Below are 17,142 nucleotides of genomic sequence, written 5' to 3'. Positions count from 1 at the left end.
CTACTCATTGTCCCTTTGCTTCTAGGGATTGATAACTTTTACTGTAATTTCTCCAAACTTTTCTTACACATTTTCTATATCTTGATTTAGGTCTATTTCCCCATTTCCCATCTCAGATAAGTACTTAAACAGTTACAACATTTTGGTTGCATCCCTTTCCCACACTGCTCATACTCATGATCCTCACCGCATCTAGCACACCTTCTTTTTCCTTTACATGTCATAGCAGTATGACCAAATCTTTGACATTTAAAGCATCTTATTGGTTTTGGTATATACTCCCTCACTGTGTAAGCCATGTATCCCAGCACTACTCTCTTTGGAAGAGTCTCTTCCTCAAATTCCAGCAATATGCTTTCATTATCCCTCTTCTTCCCTTCTCTGAAGGCCTGTAACCTCCGTGCATCCTTCAATTTCCCACCTTTCAGATTTGTCACTTTACGCTTTCCTACCTCCTTCATCCTATATGCTCTTTCTCTCTGTTTTTCATTCTTGCAAATGTTCATCAAATTTCCTTCTCTCAAGACTTTGGCCATTTAATTTCACCTACTTGGTTTTTGAATATTGTGGTTAGTTTTACTGGGCTCAAAGAATGGATTCCATTCTCTTCACCAAATCTGAGTATTACATTAAATTCATTCACTTCCACTTCACCACTTGCTCCCTCCAAATTAGTTATCACTCTCATTTGTTTTCTTGCCCCTACTCCGCCAAAACAATGTCCTTGTTTTTCTCTTTTTCTTTTCGCCCTACTGGCTGATTTCCATTCTATCCCCACTCTCTAATCCGTCTGACTCTCCCCACTCTGGCCCATTCACAGCATAGCTGTGCCTGCCCCCGGGCGTTTTTGCTTCTCTGTTGGATCTCCCCATACCTTCCAGAGTGATCCCTCGCCTCCGATTAACAGATGTCACCCGCAGTTTCCTGTCGGATTCATCAGTCACGTCTTTACTCACTCTCACTTTTGAACTTTTAACCATAAGTCAACTCCGTTTTGAAAACAAATTTCGCTCCATATCGTCAGTTGCCCTGGCGACAGTGTTTACAATTAGGTGCTTTTTTAAGATGGGTGTTGATATTTTCTTGGATAAATTTCTTGCTCTTCTACATGTATGCAGACAAACTGTGGTCATACCTTCGACCTCGTATGCACCCTGGGTTCGAAAGTATCCTCTGCCGAATTGCTAGATTTTTATATCTGAGCAGAAATGTTTATTATTCAACTGTGATCACCAGTGGTAAATATTGTCCCAACCCACTGGTCGTACACTCAAATCTTTAATGAGCACAGCATCTCAAAGTTCTGCCCAATATTTGATTGCCAAAGCACTTGTCTGAATATTCTCTTACCAATGATCTAACTGACAGTTTTAACTCTGTGTGTCTGTCATCCTTAAATATTGTTGCTCCAATTAAAGCTAGGACTAAGGCATCTGAAAGAAAACTGCCTTGGATAAATGACAATTTTAGAAGCTGTAAAAGGGATTGTAGGAAATCAGAGCGAAGATGGAAAGAAATCTGAACTCTCAATTCATTACAATATCATGAAGGAATTTTTATTACAACACAACAATATGGTTAAGGAACATACTATTTCTCTGAACTGATTTCTACCCACCAACACAACCCTAGATGTTTATTTGACTGACGGTCGATCAGTTGGTTAATCTACCTCCTCCATGTGCCCCAGTTAATAATGATGCAGACTGTGAGAAGTTCTCTGTCCAATGGTTCTGTCCCTGACTATACTGCTGTTAAAAAAACTGGACTAGATCCCTCCCTCCCTCAGAATTATAGGCCAATTTCAAAGTTACCAACATGTGCTCAGTCCTTGTACTGCTGGACCTGAGTGCAACCTTTGACACCATAGACCACTACATTTTATTGGACACACTGAGGCACTAGGTAGGGGTTTCTGTTATGGTTTTAGATTGGTATAAATTTTACCTCACAAACATAAGGTTCTGTGTCTCTGAAAATAATATTTTTTTCTGATGTGAAGTATGGTGTTCCCCAGGGGTCAGTTTTGGGATCCAATTTTATTTTCCTTATGCATGCTCCCCTTGGGTCACATCATAAACAAGCAAGGTGTTTCATTTCATTTTATGCTGATGACACGCAGTAGTACCGTGTTAGACCCACAGACCCTGGTATGTTGAGTTCTCTAAACAACTGTCTTCTGTCAGATGATTTTAATTGGACCTGAGCACATGCCCAGGTACATACTGCCATCTGCTGGTCTTTTATTGGATCACATCAAACCTGCTGCAAAGAACCTTGGCGTCTGGTTTGACAGCAAATTAACCTTTAACAGCACACAACAAAGCTGGTACAATCATGTTTTTATCAACCCCCTGAAATATTTCTAAAATTTTATAAACTTTAACTTTTAAAGACACAGACGATTTTACATGCTTTTATTTCATCACGCCTTGACTATTTTACTTCCCTAACCCCAAAATCTATTGATCGACTCCTGACTCCACAGAACTCAGCTGCCAGGCTTTTAACCAGAACCAAAAAACATGACCACATTACTCCTGTTCTAGCGTCTTTATGTTTTACAATTGATATTAAGTTTTTACTGATTTTTTCTCTCTCCATGGCCTTTCTCCCAGCTACATATCAGATCTTTTAGTATTTTACGAGCCGTCATGTACTGTACATTGAGATCTTCAGGCAGAGATCTTCTGTGTGTTCCAAATATTAGATTATAAACTATAAACTAAAGGGTACAGGCATTTCTTATTGCCCTGACACATTTATTTCTCAACTGTTGGAGATTTTGCCAATCCGTTGGGGTCTTTGAGCTCCGTGCTTTTACCCATGCCAAATCCCTTAACTTCAACAACTCAGAGATTTCTGGTGAAAACCAGGGGATAGTTCTGCTTTTTACTCAATATTTTTTAAAGGGAGCATGCTTATTTGCTAAGGAATTAAAAACATTTGTAAAACAATTTAGGGCTAATACCGGTTCAGGAATGGAGCATAACCTGTTGATGTCACAAATAAACAAATCATGTAGGAAAGCCTGCTCAACAAAGTGTTTGAAATCCCTCTTTACAATAACACGTGGTGGAATCTTTTTTTGGCTTGAGTCTCTAATACAAAATATTAGACAATGGTCACTCAGGTCTAAGGCAAACACACCACTATGTATATATGTGTGGGGTTTGTTGGTTGATTATATCAATGAGAGTCCCCTTTTCCAGATTTCTGGTGTCTGGCCTAGTGGGTGAAGAGATGAGTTGAGTTAAATTCAGTTCGATGCAATGATTTCTTTGCCCTTCAGAGGTGGATGATAGCCAGTCGAGGTTAAGATCACCCAATAGAGGTCTCATAGCCAGATAAAAGATTAACCAATTTTTCCAATGCATTTGAGTTAGCAGACGGGGGCGATAGGCCCCAATCAACACAACATTATTAAGACACAGAGAGACATCCAACACTAGAAATTCTAGAAATTCACACTTTTAAGTCCATATTTTCAAATACAAAACACAGAGAATGGCGGCTGGGCATCATGTAACACCACTAAATAATGAATAAATACTTCAGTGTGGGAAGCTGAAATGGGGCATACTACAACACCTCTGTGAGCAGTATTAGTGCACAAATAACATCACCTGCATGGCCTATCAATCCTGTATGTCTCTGTGACTCTCTCATACAATCATTCACAGTAACACCTGGGTTGAGGAATAATATGACGCTGTAGCAGCGTTTGTTGCATTATAACTCTGAAGTGAAGCAAGGGCAGGATATTTCACTGTTTCTCAGTGGCTTTAAAGTCACCCCTTCTGATAATTTACGTTGTGACATCAGACTGTTTGTTGCTGGCAGTCATTTCTACCACCAGAGGGCCTCTTTCCTCCACAGTCCTGTCATCTTCAATGATTCGGACTTTGTGATAGATCTCCTCGGGTGGGTGGGAATTCTGCATGACCAAGTAGATGTTGGAGTTGGGCGGCGCCAGCAGATACTAGAGATAGGAAAGAGGCAAGTTGATTCAGATTTGTGCTTCAGTTTTTGTTGATTGCTTAAACAGTCGTGTTAACTCTGGCATCACATTTTCAAAACAGTTAACAGACAGTCTGAAACAGAGGCAGACAATCTAAAATGATACATTTAGTTTAGGTTTAGTCAGTCAAATGAATTGTAATTACAGTATGTGCAATAAAGCACAAGATGATTTTACTATTTTATTTAATTTACAAAAAATGTAACACTGCACTTTTTTAAGATGATCTGTTGAAATGCAGAAAAAAAGAGACTCGGTCCAGACTTTCTCCCGAGGTTGCCTTTCCCACATTAACAATGCAGTAGATCCTCCGGAAGACTCAGGTGAGGGTTGACGCAGCAGGCAGAGGCAGAATGTAACACATTAATTCTGCTGCGGAGATCACTTGATATTGTCAACATCGGCCTTGCGCTATTATCACCAAGAACTCTCTTGACATCTTCGTCTGTGTTTTATTTTAGGTTTTTTAATTTTGCGTCTGTTGCATTAGAAACGTCATCACCCCCCCCCCCCACTTGCTCACGTGAATCCTGTGGAGGATCTCCAGCTGTATTCACACATAATCTCCTTCAAAGTTTCTGCTGACTTTGCACTAGGGGGCCAGCAGACAAATACCGAAGAAACTCAGGAGGCTCTCACTCAGACATTTGCGTTCACACATACACCTCCTCCTCCGACTGAGAAGACTTCTGCTGTGCTAAGAAGGTGATGATGAAGATCAAGGGGATCCCAGTTTCATTAAGTGTCTAAGCAATTGAGAAAAACTTAATTTAAATGAATGAATAAAAAATGTCACTAATAAAATGCTTAAATATCCAAATGAAGGAACACTTTATGAGTCTAACTGCATGAATGCCAACATATAGAATCCAATTACATGCATACATCTGAAATCAGCATGCCAATTTTATGAACATTTAAGATAATGCTTTGTTGCTCGCCAAATGATTTGTCCGAATTTGAAGGTGAATCTGTGATTACAAAAGAACCTTGCAGACAAAAACATTACATGCACATACATATAAACATACACACCTCTTTGAAGTGCTGAGGCAGTGTATCTGTTGGACAAAGAAAGTGGGATATACTTTTCCGATACACCACCACAATCACAACCAGAGCCACTGCTATTGCCATGAAGACAAATGTCAGCATTGCTGCCACCCAAGGCGGTTCTTGTTCTACAGAAAAATCAGACAAAGAACAGCAGAAGTAATCAGTATTTTTTCAATTTAAATCTACTGGTACTTGTTTGAATTTGAATCTGTCACTGCAGAACTCAACACGTTGGCTTGTGAATGTTTATCAAGATTTCATTTGTTTACTTTTTATATTAAAGTTTTTAGATGCTTTACATTTGTGCTTACTGATAGAAATGGTGCGCATAAAATATTAGAAACAATGTTCTGAATTAGCTATAACAATGGCCTTAAAGAGAAATATAAATTGAAAGAATTAGCAACAACTAAACATTCAAAAAGCTAGGTTTAATTGTAGGTTTGTTGGATTATATTGCACTTTATACTGTACAGTAGTGCCTAATACAGCTGGTGACCAAATAGTGCAGTGTTGTGAAGTTAATTGATCTGATGTTTCATAACAAAAATACATTAACTGGAAAATACACTTGTTTCTTGTTGCAACCACAATTCAGGGGGGCTGCAAGTATCCATTTGACATAAATGTTGTTATCAGCGAGCGTGCGTGATGCTCTGTAGAGACATCACTTTGTTTTGTGCTGGGCCACTGTGCTACAAGGCCACGAACTACAGATGTGTTTTCCAAGTGACTTCAAGCAGATAATAACTAATAACCACTCAGCGGTTGTCTGCCTCTGCCAACCAGTGTAATTTCAGTCTACATACTTTTTCTTTCCAGAGTAATATGAATTGTGAATTTTTGAACACAATGCGTGTGCTATATTAAAGTATTTGCATCTACTCTTCCCAATCTTTTGCGCACTTGGGTAGAAACACCCGATAATGCATACACACTAAGGCAAACATACTAAATGGACAGCACATGTTATTCTGCACGCAATCCTCAGTGCGTAGTTATTAGGTGAAATCAAGTTTGCAAACGTTTTTACACGCGCCAACCTTTAGTAGATCAGGCCCCAAGAGTTTCTTAGTCCTTAGTCTCTACCCTCACACAGACACACACAAGTTCCTTCCGCAGTGTTTTAACTTTATTGTTGCAGAAGAGGCTACGCCCCCTTTATCCAGAAACATATATATGAATTCAGCAGATTTGAATAAAGATGAGGATGAAAGGGCTTTAATTTCATTGTTTTTTAATACATTTGGTCAATGCATTAGTAAATAAAAATATTGCTGTCTATCTACTATTTTTATTTAAATCAATGGGAGTTTTAATATACTATGCATTTAGTTTAAAGGGTGCGTGTTTTACATTTTCTAGGACAGTCTGGCCTTCATCAACATATTGATGAATCCCAGATTCGTGCGTCAAACGTTCGTATGCAAGGTTTAACAACATATTTGTGCATACGCACTGTTTGTGAATGAGGCCCAATGTGAGGTCAAGTGACTTTGACCTTTGACCACGTACATCTAGTCCTAAAGTCCAAGTGAATGTTGAACCAAACTCCTATACTGCCACCGTCATCCCTAAAGCCCTGCAACTGCAATAGCTAAAAATCGGTGTCTTGTTGTAATTATGGTAACATATGAAAGGTTAGCTTGATGCCCCACCATTTCAGAACGTGGTAAAAATTCCAAGTGTATGGCAGGATTTTCAACAGCCCAACCCTTGTATTTTTATAAATAAAAATAAATGAATACAAATCCTGCAAAAGACACTTACCATTGGTGGTACTTTCACAGACAATTCTGCTGAGCTTACTGGGGTTGGTGTTCCTTAATATTTTGATTTGGACTTGAACACAGTACTTGGTCCATGGGTCCAGGTCATTCAGAACCACTCGGTTTTGTTGTATATCGCTAATGGGTTTGGCCTGTAGGAAGCAACAGACAAGTAATCAGGTGTGTGATGTAGTCCAACCACAATGGTCTGAAGTAGCTGGAGGACAACACAGAGACAATGAAATGAAAGGAGTGAAATATAGTAAGCCACTGATAATCATGGAACATCATCTTATCCTCCAGCACAGAATATATGTTGAGCATCTGATGGACTTGATGGATCTGAGTCCGATATAGAAACAGGACATGACCAGGGTAAATATAAACTTAAACAATATTGTGACAATGCATTACTGCATTGAAACACCTCTCTTTTCTGGGAGCTCATATCATTTTATTTTTTATTGCTGCACAATAACACTTTGCTTTCCCAGAATGGTATGCGAAGATGGGAAGATGTGCAGTCTACATAAGATATATACTGTAGCGGCTCTTTATTTTTGTGTATCAGTACTAATGAGATTTCTACAAGTAATCTCAAAATTATACTTTTACTGATAATTTACTTTTATTAATGGTTTTAGCAAAAACATGTTAAATTAGGGCAACATCGTAAACATAACCTTCGAAACAACATGTTATTCTGACTAGGGAATGTTCATGTATTAATTCAAGACGCTTACCACACTGTATCTTCAGAAATTGTACGAGTGTACTTAGGCAACTGGACTTGCTTGTGATCTAGAACCGAAGAATACTCTTCGAAGAGAGGTGAAACATCTTCAAGAAACGCAAGCAAGTCCAGTTGCCTACGCACACTTGTACAACTTCTGAAGATACCATGACTTTACTGTCTTTTTTTGACACAAACCATACTTGGGTAGAGATTTGTTTGTCAAGTGTCAAGCAATTAATCAACATAATGCTTTGTCTTTTGCTCCTAAAAGTCTTCCACACAGATCTATACATCTACATATGAGATCTACTTAAAAATAAAAAACATGTATCCACCTTGTCTTTCTGGCTGTCCTTCCAGTAGGTGATTTCGTAGGTGGCAAAATTGTAAACATTCCTGAGTGTTGAGATCACCATCACTGGGTCTTTAATGCTGACTTCGATAGCGGCCCCATTAGACAAAAGAGAGACATTGGGTGAACCAATGATGGCTGAGGAAGAAAGAGAAAAGAGTGGGTCACAGCTTCTTTAGTGGCACAAAATGTAAGGAGGAAGCTGTTTTTCAAGACCTAACAAAGTCCTGAAATAAAACAATGGAAAAGCTAAATTTCCAGATAGTGGTTGTAAATACAAAAAGGTTATTGACTTGATTTGACATATAAATTGTGTATTGTGTGTTAAAGCTGCTTGGTAAGACCACAGTAGGAGCAGTACGTTTTGGATCTCAGGTTGATTTTATTGATAAATGAGGGAAGTTTAGCTTTTGTTTAATTCATGGCTGCGATATTCCATTATCCCCTTCTGTATGTATACTCGGTAATCTGGACACACTTAGCACAAATTCAACACAGTTCTACTAGTAGCCCTAACAATCGCCAGGAAAACAATACTTTAGTAATGTACTAAAATCAGTAAATCACAATGGTTGGATCTTGGATATCAATGGAACAACAATCAGCGCTACAAAAAACACAGTTCAAAGAAGTCAATAAAGTCTACTCAACAATCCTCAAATTTATCCTATTGCCGGTGAGTTAATGCCACAACATATACGTGAAAAGTAAAGTAATGTAAGCATATAACTGGGGAGAACGGAATGGGAAAAAGTATGCAAGTGGAAATGTGAATACATACATGAATGAAAAGAACAAAATACCAAACCCATCCAGTAAAGCCCCCTGAATATATATCCTAAAATATGGTGTTGTAAGTTGCACTGCTGGCACATTGATATCTTGAGGCACTGGAAAGTGATTGTGCTGTCCTGGTCTGAAGTCAGTGGGCCAGTATTTCACAAGAGTTATATACACCCACATAGGCGGGTGCACTCTTCTAACACACACAGACCATCTGGTTGTACACAAAATGAAAGCGTTCTCTCTTAATACCTGGTCAATCCACCCTTATAATATTAGTCCTCCGAGGTGCCCTGCCCCTGTCAGAATCAGGTGTGCAGGTGGACCAAAGAAGTCAGTTTAACAAAAAGTGTAATTTAATTAATGCAAAGGTACTTACAAAAAACAAAAAACTGAAAAAACACTGGAAACTAGAAAAGATGCAACAAAGGCTAAACTGAAAAAACATTAGAAACACAGGGAAGAGGGAGCAAGAAGACACATTAGGAGCAGGTACAGACGATCACAAAGGCGGGAAACAGGACAAAGGCAAGAAAATAAAGTTACAGACACACAAGGAGCAAACTTTCAAAATAAGCAGTGCTGAAGGAAAGGCTGGAAGGCACGCTGTGAGCAGGAGGAAGGGGAGTGCAGAGGCTTTGCTGGCCATTCGATATGCAAGGTCTACATTCTACTTGGCATCACTGGGGCTACAAAAGGAAAGCCATCAAGTCCACCATGGAGGCTGCAGAGAGAGCCTCCAGATGGCTTTGGGTCAGGAGGTACAGTCCGTGGGCTAATGCTGCTGGGACACAAGCCAGGGTCTGATCAACCCTCCCTGGGTCACCTGAGCAAGGGTGTACGATGTTGAAAGAGCCGAAACACCCGATGACCTCAGGTACATCACTGTATCCCAGCACATCGTAGGATGTATATTTTGAATCGAAGTATTAAACATTTAACAACCACACTGTGTCACCGTGGGCAAAAAAAAATCACAGCAACACATGTTGAAACACTGGGTCAGTTATTATGCTGTTAGTTTGACCAATCAGAAAAGATATAGAGTGATGTCATCAATATAATTCCATCCCATTTGCTTTTTGAGCTCACAGGATAAGTGGCATGTCTCTGTGAGCAAAATTGTGGCTTTTACATCCAAAACCTCATCCACTGAGTGGACGGGTTATACATTACAGGGAGACAGAGACTCTGAGTGGACGGGTTATATTTTACAGGGAGACAGAGACTCTGAGTGGACGGGTTATAATTTACAGGGAGACAGAGACTCTGAGTGGACGGGTTATACATTACAGGGAGACAGAGACTCTGAGTGGACGGGTTATACATTACAGGGAGACAGAGACTCTGAGTGGACGGGTTATATTTTACAGGGAGACAGAGACTCTGAGTGGACGGGTTATATTTTACAGGGAGACAGAGACTCTGAGTGGACGGGTTATACATTACAGGGAGACAAAGACTCTGAGTGGACGGGTTATATTTTACATTGAGACAGAGACTCTGAGTGGACAGGTTTATATTTTACATTGCGACGGAGACTCTGAGTGGACGGGTTATATTTTACAGGGAGACAGAGACTCTGAGTGGACGGGTTATACATTACAGGGAGACAGAGACTCTGAGTGGACGGGTTATACATTACAGGGAGACAAAGACTCTGAGTGGACGGGTTATATTTTACATTGAGACAGAGACTCTGAGTGGACAGGTTTATATTTTACATTGCGACGGAGACTCTGAGTGGACGGGTTATATTTTACATTGCGACAGAGACTCTGAGTGGACGGGTTATATTTTACAGGGAGACAGAGACTCTGAGTGGATGGGTTATACATTACAGGGAGACAGAGACTCTGAGTGGACGGGTTATATTTTACATTGAGACAGAGACTCTGAGTGGACAGGTTATACGTTACAGGGAGACAGAGACTCTGAGTGGACGGGTTATATTTTACATTGCGACAGAGACTCTGAGTGGACAGGTTTATATTTTACATTGAGACAGAGACTCTGAGTGGACAGGTTATACATTACAGGGAGACAGAGACTCTGAGTGGACAGGTTATACATTACAGGGAGACAGAGACTCTGAGTGGACGGGTTATACATTACAGGGAGACAGAGACTCTGAGTGGACGGGTTATATTTTACAGGGAGACAGAGACTCTGAGTGGACGGGTTATACATTACAGGGAGACAGAGACTCTGAGTGGACGGGTTATATTTTACAGGGAGACAGAGACTCTGAGTGGACGGGTTATAATTTACAGGGAGACAGAGACTCTGAGTGGACGGGTTATACATTACAGGGAGACAGAGACTCTGAGTGGACGGGTTATACATTACAGGGAGACAGAGACTCTGAGTGGACGGGTTATATTTTACAGGGAGACAGAGACTCTGAGTGGACGGGTTATATTTTACAGGGAGACAGAGACTCTGAGTGGACGGGTTATACATTACAGGGAGACAAAGACTCTGAGTGGACGGGTTATATTTTACATTGAGACAGAGACTCTGAGTGGACAGGTTTATATTTTACATTGCGACGGAGACTCTGAGTGGACGGGTTATATTTTACAGGGAGACAGAGACTCTGAGTGGACGGGTTATACATTACAGGGAGACAGAGACTCTGAGTGGACGGGTTATATTTTACATTGCGACAGAGACTCTGAGTGGACGGGTTATATTTTACAGGGAGACAGAGACTCTGAGTGGATGGGTTATACATTACAGGGAGACAGAGACTCTGAGTGGACGGGTTATATTTTACATTGAGACAGAGACTCTGAGTGGACAGGTTATACGTTACAGGGAGACAGAGACTCTGAGTGGACGGGTTATATTTTACATTGCGACAGAGACTCTGAGTGGACAGGTTTATATTTTACATTGAGACAGAGACTCTGAGTGGACAGGTTATACATTACAGGGAGACAGAGACTCTGAGTGGACAGGTTATACATTACAGAGAGACAGAGACTCTGAGTGGACGGGTTATATTTTACAGGGAGACAGAGACTCTGAGTGGACGGGTTATACATTACAGGGAGACAGAGACTCTGAGTGGACGGGTTATATTTTACAGGGAGACAGAGACTCTGAGTGGACGGGTTATAATTTACAGGGAGACAGAGACTCTGAGTGGACGGGTTATACATTACAGGGAGACAGAGACTCTGAGTGGACGGGTTATACATTACAGGGAGACAGAGACTCTGAGTGGACGGGTTATATTTTACAGGGAGACAGAGACTCTGAGTGGACGGGTTATATTTTACAGGGAGACAGAGACTCTGAGTGGACGGGTTATACATTACAGGGAGACAAAGACTCTGAGTGGACGGGTTATATTTTACATTGAGACAGAGACTCTGAGTGGACAGGTTTATATTTTACATTGCGACGGAGACTCTGAGTGGACGGGTTATATTTTACAGGGAGACAGAGACTCTGAGTGGACGGGTTATACATTACAGGGAGACAGAGACTCTGAGTGGACGGGTTATATTTTACATTGCGACAGAGACTCTGAGTGGACGGGTTATATTTTACAGGGAGACAGAGACTCTGAGTGGACGGGTTATATTTTACATTGCGACAGAGACTCTGAGTGGACAGGTTATACGTTACAGGGAGACAGAGACTCTGAGTGGACGGGTTATATTTTACATTGCGACAGAGACTCTGAGTGGACAGGTTTATATTTTACATTGAGACAGAGACTCTGAGTGGACAGGTTATACGTTACAGGGAGACAGAGACTCTGAGTGGACAGGTTTATATTTTACATTGAGACAGAGACTCTGAGTGGACAGGTTTATATTTTACATTGAGACAGAGACTCTGAGTGGACAGGTTATACGTTACAGGGAGACAGAGACTCTGAGTAGACGGGTTATACAGTTTCACATTCAGAATGAAAGAGCAGAGAAGTTGGATCTTGAGCACATTGTGGAGGACCTCATTATGCAAAAGACTTACAGAGAGCTGTTCAGACAGGTGTGTGCAACAAATCAACCATTTGTTATAACTCACTGTATAGCTGCTTTATACTCGTGTTAATTTTATAAGTGGCAGAAGTTTGATCTATGTAGCTTAATGCTACATACAGTTTAATTACCAGTGGTGTCTAATCTATAGCTTTAAGTTACCATTATCTATTGTAATCATCAATTATCAACTGTTTGCAGAGGCTTTAAGTTGCCTAACACTCTTGTTTTCACATAGAACAATACCATTACCAATGCATGGTAACCTGTTGATGTCCTTTATTTTAATACTTTCATCAAATATCCTTATTGTCATTTTAACTGAAATACTTTGTACTTTTATCTGAGTTCATTTTTGTTAGTACTGGAGTAAAATGTCTTCTAACTTAAAGTACTTCTATTGGACTTTCCAGCCCTGCTGAAATAATAGTAAATAAGCATTTACATGGGAAATATTTGGCTCTTTAGCTGTTAAATGCTTCACTGTGTTCACCAGGATGAACTATCTCCATCTGCTCTTTTTAAATGGTTGTGTAAAATTGGTTCTTGAAACTTGCTGAAAACAGCTACCTCCTGCTGTTTGAAAATAACTAAATGTGATCGACATGACTATAAAATGCGCAGAGGCGAACTGAATTTTCAGTGGGTTTGGCACCTGTTAAATTACAGTTATTTAGCTACTTTACATAAAACAAAATCAGATTTTTTGGTAGACCAATCAATTATCTAATCTTTATTTGAATTCTGGTGGCTGATGAATCAGCTAAACAAATTATTAAAAATACATCTCATCATAAGTTTTTACAAGATATGTCTCTGAGAGAAGATCACTTGTATTTCCAGATACAGTACAGTCACTGTGCACCATTTTTGACAGAAATTGACCTCTTTCAATGAACATGTGCAGAGTTTAAGTGTTAAGCCATGATACACAGCGGTTCTACTCACTGTCTTTGTCCAAGGTAATGTGGTTACTTTCCACCCAGGCAGAACTCTCTGACCCCAATTGCGCCCGCACTCTGCCAGTATACTTTCCATTCTCAGTGATGGATGGATGGATGAGGCGAGTGAAGTCACATTCAAGGGTGGAGATGTTCACACACCCTGTTGTGTAGGTTGTGACTGAAGTTCTGTGAACAAATATTGTACTGGTATTACCAATTTGCCAGCAATGATTTCAGTTAGTAAGTGTGTTTGTAATTACAACATACAAAAAGAGTGCTGGAAGAACCCTTGATGTTTGACCCTGGGCTTGATTGCAAGCAAGTCTGCCAATACTTTAGATTATTTTGCATTTTTAAAGCTACATTAATTGTGCTGAAGACATTATTGCCACTTTATACCCTCACATTTAGCGTTTGATCACCCTAATTGTGCATACAAGCAACATCAAACAGACACAGAGCAACATTAGGACTTTATTTGGAGTTGTGTTTGTGTCCAGAATCCAGTAGACTGTCCAGTCCAATATGTCCAGTAGACATATTTAACATGTCATTATCGTTCACTTAATATGACTGATAGAACTGTCTGTTAGAAAACAACTGCTTATACACAGTAAATATCCAGCTGTCCCAGATCAACTTTAAGCCTTTTGCATAAATAAAGTCTGCAGAGGCTCTCAATTGGACATTTGTGTTCACACATACACCTCAGTGTTCAGTGCATGTCTGAAAGCAGCTTTAGTATTCATTTGGAATTGTGTTAAAGTTCTTCTGATGAATTCAAGTCCAATTAAAAATATTGACTCTCAGCTGTCCTGAGGGAAATATCAGGCTCTGTTTTCTGCTGAGCAGGTAGTGGACAGTGGCTTCTCACAGCTTTTTCTCTGACATCTGCCTGCTATACTGAAAGTGAGGTTGATGAAAGTGTAATGTGTCCGCCTCTCTTTACATCTTAGTTTTGGTCTTCAAAGTTTATTAAGGTCATTATTTGTCTGCCATTTGGAGTTGGGCAGATATCTTGCCTCTTGTTCACCCTGCAGGAGTTCAGCTCTGTCTCCTTCAGTATGAAAGCGTTGTCAACTCAACTCACACTTGGCTTGAAACATCTACTTTCAGACTCTGTCGCAGTAGTTGAACAAACGTAGAACACAGTTTCTTTTTATTTAACTGTATTAAATATTTGTGGCCATCACACAGCAGCACAATAGATAGGTATCTCTATAAATTAAGAGGGGTGGCATGTGGAACAGCAGTGATAAGTAAAGTCATTCAAAATTCTAAACGGACACAAACTGATTTAAATGGCCCTGACAGGGTTTCTTGGTCCTTATGTAAGTGTTGACTCACTTGTACTCCGTTCTGTAGACCAGGTTGTTGGCTGCCCCTTTAGATGGATTCCACCTTAGCACCAGGTTCATGTTGTAGGAGGTCAAGTTGACATTTGTGGGTCCGTTGAGGAATCCCAATACCACTGCAAAAAAAACATACCCAAACATAGACAAATAAAGTTAGAATTATCATCATTACACTCAGGGATGGAGACTTTGGAGACTTGCCAACTACGTACACCTGCACCCATGCAATAATCCAATCAGCTAATCACGTGGCGTCAATGCAATTGTCAGTTAATGTTCACATTAAAGGGATAGTTCATCCAAAAATTACATTTCTGTCATCATCTACTCACCACTATGCAGATGGAGGGGGGTAGGTTAAGTATTTCAGTCCACAAAACACTTCTGCAGTCTCAGGGGTAAACTTTGTTAGAGCAGAATCCAATACAATCGAAGTCAATGGTGAGTTCTTCTTCAGATGTAATAAAACAACAGAAAAACCATGCCATGCCTCCATACTGCTCGTGTGGTGTCATCCAAGTGTCTGCAAGAGTCGACATTCTAATTCCACTCGAAACGAGGCTTAAAACACGATGTTAATGACGTCGTTTCGAGTCCAATATGAATGTCGGGCTTGCGGACACTTAGATGACACCACACGAGCAGTATGGAGGCATGTTATTTTTGTTCTGTTCAGGTCACTAATCAGCTACACTGTTTATCCCTGAGACTCCAAAAGTGTTTCTAGCGAACAGTAATCAGACGTTATTAGGATCTGAAAAGTACTGAAGTTTACTTTGTGTTTGTATGTTTCGCTCTCGAGCACACACAACACGAGACAAGACATGGCGCGCACAGCCAGGACATCCCATAAAATAACCCCAGATTATGATCGGGACCCAACAAATTTTGTCAGGCTAAGCGATAACACAAAGCTGGTTATTAATTCGTTAAGTCAACACATGCTTTCCTACTCTTAATATGAGCGCATGAACATGATTCAAAGGAATTGATTGGTCAGTGGGTGGTGCTTTTATACAGGTTTATCTCTAATCTCCAATTTAAACAGAAAGTTAGGAGTTCAGCATGAGTTACCATGGTGATTTACCCCGATAAGAAGGGAACGTGCTCCATAGGACTGAAAACCCTGAAGTAAACCTGAAGTTACCCTGATAAATCCCGCGGATATCTTCAAGATAATATTAATTTTGATAAAATTTACCTCTTTAATGAACATGTGCTGAGTTTTCAAGTGAAAAGCCATGACACACAGAGTCTCTACTTACTGTCTTTATCCAAGGTAATGTGGTTACTTCCCACACAAAAAACACATGTTAACACCAGGTGTGTACAGGGTCTAAGATAATGCTCCATGTCACAAAGCAAAAGCCTAAACCTGGTGTAATTAACATGACAGTGAGCTCAGTAATCTCCAGTGCCCTCCCCAGTCAGCAGATGTAAATCCAGTAGAACCACTGGGGTGTGATAGAACAGGAGATTGTGCATCTGACAAATCTGTAGACATTATGTGATGTCATCATGTCAACATGGAAGTACTGAGGCTGTGTGACAGCAGTTGCAGGAACTATACCCAGGATCAGTAAAGTGTTCATCGAATGTTCAAATGGTGATTCTATCAAACAGTAATGTCGTGGTCATGGCTACTGCCCTTGAATAAAGCCACAACTACTTGTGTTGCCTTTGTTATGATCATCCTCAGCGCATCCAAGTTCACTCTCTGCTCCTACATACATTATTTCACAAACAGTAGTATCTCTACCCGTGGTATATGAATAATGTGGACAAGAAATAAGAAACGTAACATTCATTATCTGCGGAGGTGATCATCCACTCAGTATCAGAACATTTATATGTTCATCAACGTATTTTCCCGAACAGTGACACCTGACACACAGCGGCTCCGCGACAAAGTGAAATTACCTGTGGGTTGGCAAAGTGTAGAAAGAGTCAGAAGGAAGGCAGTGATGATGGCTGACATCTTTCTTTGAGGCTCCTCTGAGGGTAACAAGTCCAGCAAGTGTGTGACGGGCTGTTCACTTCTGAGCCGAGTGTTTCCTGGTACAGTTCAGTCACAAGAGGCGGAGTGTCTGCGGAAACGAAAGTGCCGTAGGCTTCGAGTAATCTGACA

The 17,142-nt window shown here is 40.3% G+C and overlaps 1 protein-coding gene and 1 long non-coding RNA gene across 2 annotated transcripts in view; one reads left to right on the top strand and one right to left on the bottom strand.

Moving 5' to 3' along the window:
• The window catches only part of LOC117754534, a 22,288-nt gene extending 16,030 nt beyond the window's left edge, over positions 1-6,258 (top strand). The window contains exon 3 of the long non-coding RNA XR_004612457.1: positions 6,247-6,258. This is a non-coding gene — a long non-coding RNA (uncharacterized LOC117754534). The remainder of the gene's footprint in view (positions 1-6,246) is intronic.
• On the bottom strand, positions 3,472-17,142 carry LOC117754511 (interleukin-10 receptor subunit beta-like). Its single transcript, XM_034573404.1, has 7 exons — positions 16,935-17,142; positions 15,007-15,130; positions 13,664-13,845; positions 7,918-8,072; positions 6,848-6,998; positions 5,057-5,202; positions 3,472-3,982 (listed from the first exon to the last, which is right to left on the bottom strand). The coding sequence occupies exons 1-7, from the start codon at positions 16,990-16,992 to the stop codon at positions 3,809-3,811; spliced, it is 990 nt and encodes a 329-aa protein (XP_034429295.1). The 5' UTR covers positions 16,993-17,142; the 3' UTR covers positions 3,472-3,808.

The sequence above is a fragment of the Hippoglossus hippoglossus genome, chromosome 21, assembly GCF_009819705.1.
Source record: "Hippoglossus hippoglossus isolate fHipHip1 chromosome 21, fHipHip1.pri, whole genome shotgun sequence".
Lineage (NCBI taxonomy): Eukaryota > Metazoa > Chordata > Actinopteri > Pleuronectiformes > Pleuronectidae > Hippoglossus > Hippoglossus hippoglossus.
This window is presented reverse-complemented; position numbering and strand designations above follow the sequence as displayed.